The sequence below is a fragment of the Triticum aestivum genome, chromosome 5B (assembly GCF_018294505.1).
Source record: "Triticum aestivum cultivar Chinese Spring chromosome 5B, IWGSC CS RefSeq v2.1, whole genome shotgun sequence".
Taxonomy (NCBI): Eukaryota; Viridiplantae; Streptophyta; class Magnoliopsida; order Poales; family Poaceae; genus Triticum; species Triticum aestivum.
This window is the reverse complement of record NC_057807.1, coordinates 485,196,226-485,204,939: the sequence shown is the minus strand read 5'-3', so window position 1 is coordinate 485,204,939 and position 8,714 is coordinate 485,196,226. Positions and strand designations below refer to the sequence as shown.

Sequence of the window (8,714 nt, the reverse complement as noted above, 5' to 3'; positions counted from 1 at the left end):
TACTTTTTGGTTTATAAACACTCTTATATCTCAATAAGTTATACACTATTTTTTAGTTGTACACACTAAAGTAGTGATCCAAAACGAATTCGCAATGTGTGTTTTTTTGCGCGAAGAATTACCCTCACATCATTTGTCTATTTGATTCCAAATCAGTTTTGCTACACCTACGTAAGGATTTACGTAGGTCTAACATTTTTGATTCCAAATAACACTGACAGCAGGACCCACAAAAGTTCCACACACAAAGCACGGGAGGCCCACTCCGCAGTGACCCAGGCACCTTCTCTTCGCCCCCAACCTCCTCCACTCTCTCCATTTCCCAGTCCGCATCGCCCCCCTCCTCCCCACCCCAGATCTCCCACCCCGAACCCTACCATGGCGATCGCGGCGCGCGCCCTGCGCCGACTCCCGCTCCACCTCGCCCCCGCGCTCGCCCGCCCCTTCTGCGCCGTCTCCCCCGCCGCCGCGGCCCCCGCCCCGGCGGCCGCGTCCGCCAAGGTCGCCGACCGCATCGTGCGCGTCCTCGCCATCGACCTCGACGGCGGGCGCCGCGAGGTGGTCGGCCTGGCCGGCCAGACCCTCCTCCGCGCGCTCGTCAACGCGGGGCTCATCGAGGCGGCCTCCCACCGCCTCGACGACATCGACGCCTGCTCCGCCGAGTGCGAGGTCCACATCGCGCAGGAGTGGCTGGAGAAGATGCCCGCGGCCTCCTACGAGGAGCGCTACGTCCTCACGCGCGCCTCCCGCAACCGGGAGCTCAACAAGCATGCCCGCCTCGGCTGCCAGGTCGTGCTCGGCAAGGAGCACCAGGGGATGGTCGTCGCCCTCCCCGAGCCCAAGCCCTGGGACATCCCGTAATGCGCCCCCCCTCCGCGACGCGATGCGAGGCGAGGCGAAATTGTGCGGCCCTTCGACGCCGCGAGCCTTCCTTCCTCGCCCCTTCCGGTGTTTTCATGGTACGGATTTGATGAAAGAATAATGAATTTGATGGGCAAAACTTAGAGCTGTTTCTGAAACTTTTATTTTGTTTGAATGTGGATGATGTAATGTGGAATCCCTTGCCATTTACGTCAGTTTGTTGTTTGTTTTGTTTTGTACATTTGATGTATTCTTGGTTGCAGCTCAGCATGTCCTCTCTGCATTCCATTTCTTCCTTATACTGAATTTTTAGTGCTTCCATAGTTCCATGGTGATGCCGTGAGAACTGCTGCCCATTCTGTATTTTTGCATATAGCAATCAACACCCAGAAATGCTTTTCTGTCTGAAAAATGTAGTCTGACTCCATATGCACATGTCCTGAATCATGTTCTTAGCTACTACCAGTGCAAATGTGGCTATAACTTAGAACTAACATGGCGAGAGTGTAGGTAGATTCGATCATGATCTTGGGTTTGAGCAGATGCAAGATCACATTTGCGTTAGAAGGATCGTAGTTTACAAGACCAAAACAATTCGGCGCTGTCACGTTTGTAGTCTGATTACCATTGGTTGGTAAACCAAAATGCCTCAAAGGCAATTCAAGAATCAATTCAAAATTGACAAGCTTTGCACGTGTAAATCAGGTTTCAAGAATATATCCACAGTAGCCTAATGCCAGCGAATAAGACAGACATTTTGTGCGTGCATATACCTGTAAGAATGTGCTGCTTCGAGGAGCACAAATAGACTAGGCCAGGAAACTTTGTAATATTGTGGCACCTGTTGCAATCATTTTCAGTGAGCCATTCAGAATCTCTAAAGTCGTATCATGTTGCATCACTAACTTGAAGAAAATGTTGGTGAAAGAACTAGCCATGGCACTTGATTGTCAACTCCCAGATGTTGTCGTTGACAACGATTCTCAGGATCGTGCTTTGGCCTCATTTATGTTCCCCATGGAAGTATGTCTACCTCTTGAGTCATTAAATCTGAAACAATAGCTTGGTCTAGACATTGCGTGCTTTTTGTTAGATCGTCAGCCTGAGAATTGTTGGTCTGGAATCCCTTTCCATTACCTCAGTTTGTTGTTTCTTTTGCTTTGTACATTTGATGAATTGTTGGTTGTTTCACATCATATCCTCCCTGCATTTCTTTCTCATACCGAATACTATGCTTGTATAGTTTGTGGTGATGCCATGGAAACTGCTGTGCATTCTGAATTACAGCATATATATCAATCAACATCCTAGAAATGCTTTTTACTATATGAAAGAATGTAGTTTACCCCATCTACACTTGTCCTGAAGTGTGTTTTTAGCTACTACCAGTGCAAATGTGGCTACAACCTAGAACTAGCGTGCCGAGAGTTCCCTAAGTATATTTTTGGACATGATCTAGGATGTGGGCGGATGCAAGCTCATATTTGCATTAGAAGAATGGTAATTTAGAAGTCCAACTTTTTTGAAAGCAATTCGTGATTAAATTCAGAAGTGACAAAGCTTCGCATGTGTAAATCAGTTTTTGAGAACATATCCACAATATCCTAAGTGCCAGCGAACAAGACGGGCATTTCCTGTGTGCATGTTTCTGTAAGAAATGCCAGGTCAGGAAAACTTTGTAATATTGTGTTGCACCTGTTGCAACCAATTTCGGTGAGCCATTCAGAATTTCTAAAATCGTAGAATCATGTTGCATTATGAGAATTGATGCCGCGCAGCATTGTTTATTACCCCAGAATTTCACTAGGATGTAATTGTCCCTGCCTGATGTTATTGTTCACACATCGTCAGAACAACAAAACGGTTAAGTTGGTGTATTTCCATGCACTGCTTATTTGACATGGAGGTAAGCTGTGCCTGCCTCACACCAGAACTCCAAATGGCTAGAGTTGTTGTACACCATGCATTGCTTTGGTTGAGACTTGCAATTTGTCAGATGTACCGATTTTGCAGAGTCGTTGATTAGTACTGAAAAGGAAGAAGCCGGATGAAATGACAGGTTTTGAGAGTAGTCTGAGAGATCATCAGCTATCCCAGCTTAACGAGCTACACTACTATCTAACATAGAAACACCTCAGCTGTTCTCTTGGTATGCTACTGGCAACAAAACCTAATGCCCGGCCGCGGCCAAATAATGGCAGCAACAGCTAAATACTCCACGAAGATCATCATCCAACAAGAAAGAAAAACGAAAATTTGTGTTCACTCACATAACAAGAATGATAGTGCAACTGCAGTGCCACAGAATTTGCAAATAACAGTCTAGGGTTTATCATGACCTTAACAAACAGCCATAATACTGATAACAACATGAGGAGTCAAACTCCGGAAGGTAAAATAGCTAGAAAAGGTATATTTTTTCAAGAAGTCTGGTTCAAAGCTGTAATGACTGAACAACAGGTTCCAGCCACCTGCGGTTCCCGGATTTAGGAGTTTTAACAATGTGATTCTGCATCAGGCATCCTACTGTCCTTCCTCCTCGGCCTTCTTGTGAAGCTCCGGTATCATATTGGCAGCTGCAGAGCACCTCGCCTCGCGTGGGTTCGGACGAGGACCGCCAGTGATGGTCATCTCAAAATAATGGCAGCTCAGACGTACACTAGCGTGGAGCATTCCTGAAAAGATAGGAAAAGGACCGGTGAAGAAGTGCACCAGAGAGGGAATATGATGGTCAATCAAACATCAGTTATGGTTATTGCTAACTGGGGACATAGTTAATCTGATCCGAGATAAAGCCTACAAGGGTGCACCGTGCACGAATGTCTTCCATAACCATTAAATGTTAAACAAACCTAACACTTCAACAGAGCATAACATGTGGTAAACAAACAAGTGGCCTATGTGGATTGCTATATTATGGCATCAAAATAGCAAACTTGCCTACTTATCTGACACCTTGAAAACTATTTTGTTCTAAGCATGGTTAGTGTAGCGTACTATGTATGTATAAGCGAACGAGGAACGATAACCAGAAGTGCAAGACCCATTCATATGATACTCCTGATTGTTATGCCTACATGGCCCAAGAACCTAATGCTTGCGTATCCAGAAGATCGAAGAGTTTATACATACCATCTGATACTGAAGGTACTACTGTGTATCTTGGGAATATCCAATTGGCCTCACAGCAGATCTTATCAAGCTCCTGCATTGACAAGTGTCACATGTACATGTGTGGCATTTTAAAATTCTGATACATTAGTTCAGCTTGAGGTTTCTTATCTCACAGTGTCGGAGGAGTGCCTCCCTCAATTTCTTCCTCTTAGTAATGAATTGGCCGCCATCTCCAGAGCAAGATGAATTGGCAACTTCCATAAAATCTGAGCCAGTTTTCACATATTTATCTACTCCCTCCGTCCGAAAATACTTGTCATCAAAATGGACAAAAAGAGATGTATCTAAAACTAAAATACATCTAGATACATCCCCTTTTATTCATTTTGATGACAAGTATTTCGGGACGGAGGGAGTACTATTGAGACCACTTTTGGTGTCATCATCCCTTCTGCATAATAAGGTTTACAACATGATGACTACAAGAAATGTGGAACCGATATAGAAAGAACTTCCTGTCAAAAATTGGCACAAGTATGATACGCCCCAATTTAATACAAAACTTTTGGAAATGTATGGCTCCTAGAAACACATGCCCGCAATGTTGGCCACAAAACTGTAACCGTTTTGCAGCGCGATAACCATATTTAGATGTGAAAATGGTAGAATACCACTTAACATTGTCTGGATGTCCATATCGCATTGAGCAATTTGTTCCTGAAGTATGCGTTCCTTGTGAAGCTGAAACAAATAATAGGATGTTCACATCAAATTCTCACTAGAAGGAAAATTATGGGAAACAAACATCATTTTCCCCTGAAATACAATAAAAGACACATAACATACAATATCATCCCGTATTTTCTGAATTGACTGTAGCATGTCATACATGTAGTCATTGTTGTACTCAGTGGTGACACCTTCAATGAAAAGTTGGAAATACAAAGAGTAAAAACTTGGGAGGACCAGTTACCAATATATGAAAAATAAGCAGTCTTGGGTAGGTTTATCCAAACCTGACTCTGCAGACATTTCCATATTTTGGCACTCCAAAGCGCGGTTCTTCACTAAAGGACCAACACACGTTGCCTGATACAACAATTAGTTCTTCAAGTTAAAGCAGGGTGAATGGATCACACGAAAACCTTGGCCTATTCATAACCTACTCATCTAAAACTAATTTATAAAAAGGACGAATACATTATTTTGATTGATTGAGCATAGAGGGTGTGGCTCCTCTCTTTTTATGGATACTTTCGTAACAATAAGATTTTTTTCTTCACCAATACACTATCCTTAATAAATGGAACATTATCCCTATTTGATATGATTCGATTGTGCCAACTTCCCCTCATTTACGGAAGGGTGTGCTGTCACACTTTTCAAAATATTTACGCGGTGAACAAATGATAAACGCTCTAAGCCTATGCTACTTATAGTAAAGTGCAACAATCGTCACTACAACATTGATATAGACAAGGACGGGTCATCATATTCGAAGCCTGTTTTCTATAACCATTTTAGAGTGTGCATATGATCCTAATGTGTCCTAGTATTGTAGTTTTTCAAACTGAAACTACGATCCTACAAGTACCGAAGATAAGTACTCTACATAGCCACATAGCACAAAAGAGTGAATTTAAATACAAGGAAGAGCTCTGCAAGGACAAAAGAAGACTTAAAGTATAAGATCAAAATCTTTGTGAAAATTTGCCGTATCAACATATGCTATAACCTGAGAAGACAGATTCAAAACTTGCTAGCCAAATAACGAATTGCTACTAACATATCTCGTTTAATACTAAAACACCTCGGCTGGTCTCTCGATATGCTACTAGCAATAATACCTAATGATCGAAGAAGGTCAGCAACATCTAAGTACTCTGCGAACATCATCAGCCAATAAGAATTCAAGAAATAACACAGGGAGGGGATTGTTGTGTCAGAGCAATTTCCCAGCTATGCAAGACCAGCTCGGACGATGCGAGGAAGATGGCCTGGAACTCCTACCGGTGATGACGACAGAGAGCTTCTCCGTGGTGAGCATTTGCGGAAGCGACAACCCCTGCTCCTCCAGGCGATGGGTGCGCCCGAGCTTGACACATGGGGGGAAGGGAGGCAGCGGCTACAACGGTGAGAAGTCAGAGCTGCGGGTGAAGAGAGGGAGGCGGTGATGACAAGGATGGAGGGATGAGTCGGAGAGGCGGTGCGGGCTAGAAAGAGGGAGGGCAGGGAGGGGGTTTCTGCGGAAGAAACTTGACCTGCGGGCTGAGGGTGAGGAGGGGCACACCGATATATCTTGATAGCGGTGGCGGGCGAGAGGAGGAGATGTGGCTGGCAATGCTAGGCTCGATGGTGGAGTTGCGCGCCGAACCGGCCGCCATGGGCGAGCGGTGGATCTGGTCGATGATGGTGCTTCTCCCACGGTTGTCGCCTCGCAGGCTCGTTGTTCTCCTCCCGACGCTCACCAGATCTGTCGATGCTCACAAGATTTGCCGACGCTGAGAGAAACATGCAGAGGAGCGACTGCGTTGGCGTGTGGAAAGAGATGAGGTTGCGTGCGTGGGGAGAACGCGAGAGACTCGCCAATCATGAAGGAAAAACACGTGAATTCTCTCTCTCTCTCTCTCTCTCTCTCTCAAAGACATGTATCCACTACATGCACAGTGTACCTCTCTCGCCATTCGCCGCGCCGCATAGTGCACCTCTGCCGACGTGGACACATCGAGAGGGCGCCTTTGCATTCGGTCTTATTGTGTTTGATATTAGTATAGCTAGCCGACTCAAACTTGCCTAATAAGTTAGATCAAACAAAACTTTCTTTGTATCTCTAACTCTGATTTACAAAACTTGCCTTTTATATCAGTTTTTCTAGTATAATAATCATTAAGCCATCTATAACCCATAAGTAAACAGTAAAGTTTATCAATTTCATTCTGGTACATCTCCTTTGGTGGCCCCATCCAATATCCTGAAGAGACATACTTGAACCGCGTCCAGTAGACGACCTCTTCTGCTCATACCCAGTGGAAGATTTTCTTACAAGGCAACAAAGGTGCTGACTTGTAATATGTGATTACAGACACATACCTATCAGGAAGTGGACGAGGATCCTTCCTAATCGAATAGCAAATATTCATTGCATAATGGGTCATTCGTCCACGTTGAAAACTTGTCCCACTTGCATGTCCATCAATCTCGTGGTCGTTGCCGGCTAAAGTCATAGCTTTGAGCACCATAGCCTTCTTGATGATGTTCCTTTTTAAATTACTATCGAACATGCCTGTGTGTTGTAATGTGAGACAAAAATATTACGCCTTACCAAATAAGTATCCCTCAATTGGCGAACAATTTTTTGAAATTTGGGATATTCTCTTGACATTCACGAACATTTGTTTTGTTTAGACGAACATTTTTTGAAATGCATGAATAGTTGTTTAATTCAACAAAGGTTTTCTGAATCGATAAACTTTTTTTGAAATTGGGGAATTTTTTTTGAATTTTGCGATTTTCTTTGATTTTTTCTGAATATTTTCTTAAATTTCATGGAGATTTTTTCACATTCATGGATATGATTTGAATACACCATCATTTTTTCAAAATCATGCATATTTTTTGTTTGCCGAACATTTTTTGATATCATGATTTTTTAATAATTTCTGAATAATTTTTTAAAATCACCAACATTTTTGAATCCGCGAACATTTATGATTTTCTAAACATTTTTTTAATCCACAAAAATTTTATGAATTCTTGCACATTTTTCCAAAACCCGCAAAATTTTGAAATTTGTAAATCCTGAATTAATTTAAAGATGGAAAAATAAAAACAAAAACGAGAAAAGAAAAGTCAAACAAAGGGGCGTCATACCACACACATAGGCCAGCCCATGAATATGGGGGAGGAGGTCTGCGATTCAACGAGAAAAAAGAGGGAAAAAGTGAGTATATCCTATTCCGCGCTTCAGGCACCCGTTATAGTATAAACTGCGAACATGCGCACACTGCCTCTACGCTCTGGGCCAGCCCATTCTCCTTTGCGTTTTTGGTTAAAAGTTTCCAAAAAGGTGTGGATGGCGATGGGATCGAACTGCCGACCTCATCATTCGAAGGGAGCGCAACAACCACCAAGCCATTCAGATCATCTACAGTTAGATTTGGCAAAACCGGACCCTCAAACACCCACGGACGAGCCCGGGCGTGTCCACGGGCATTGACCAGTCATATCTCAAATTTACTCTTCTGCATTCGGATACCTCATATTTGAAACCTTAAATCCATGCAAAAGCATGCAAAGAAGGAAATCCCACATAGATCAACCTGTACTGCCCCAAGCCTCGTCGAAGATGTCCACATCTCCGTGTCTGGCTCCGGGTACATGGGCGGCAGCTGCAACTCCGGCTCCTGCGGCTCCTCCAACTACTTTGCCTCATCCTCCGCCTCCGCCTCAAGTTCGGCGAAAAGCGCGTTGGTCCCCACCTGTTCCAGCCGGATGAATTGCCGGTTGCCCTCGATATAGGCCTCATGCTGGATGGACTCCAGGATGCCCTGCTGCTCCGTCATGGCGTCCTCCATGCTGAAGCCTACATCCGGCACCAGATTGTCCTACAACAGCTCCACATCCACCTCCTCAGGATCCGCCACCTCCATCAAAACCGGTTGTTGCTCCGGCTCCTTCTTCTCCAGCTCCGGCGAATCCGGAGGCAGGCCGGCTGCGATGCGGGCACTGCACCTCACCTG

At 44.3% G+C, this 8,714-nt stretch overlaps 1 protein-coding gene across 1 annotated transcript; it reads left to right on the top strand.

The window, feature by feature from the left end:
- The first annotated feature begins 311 nt into the window (after positions 1-311).
- LOC123112682 (rhodocoxin) lies at positions 312-1,100 on the top strand. The gene has a single exon (XM_044533739.1). The coding sequence runs from the start codon at positions 379-381 to the stop codon at positions 859-861; it is 483 nt and encodes a 160-aa protein (XP_044389674.1). The 5' UTR covers positions 312-378; the 3' UTR covers positions 862-1,100.
- Positions 1,101-8,714: the final 7,614 nt, after the last annotated feature.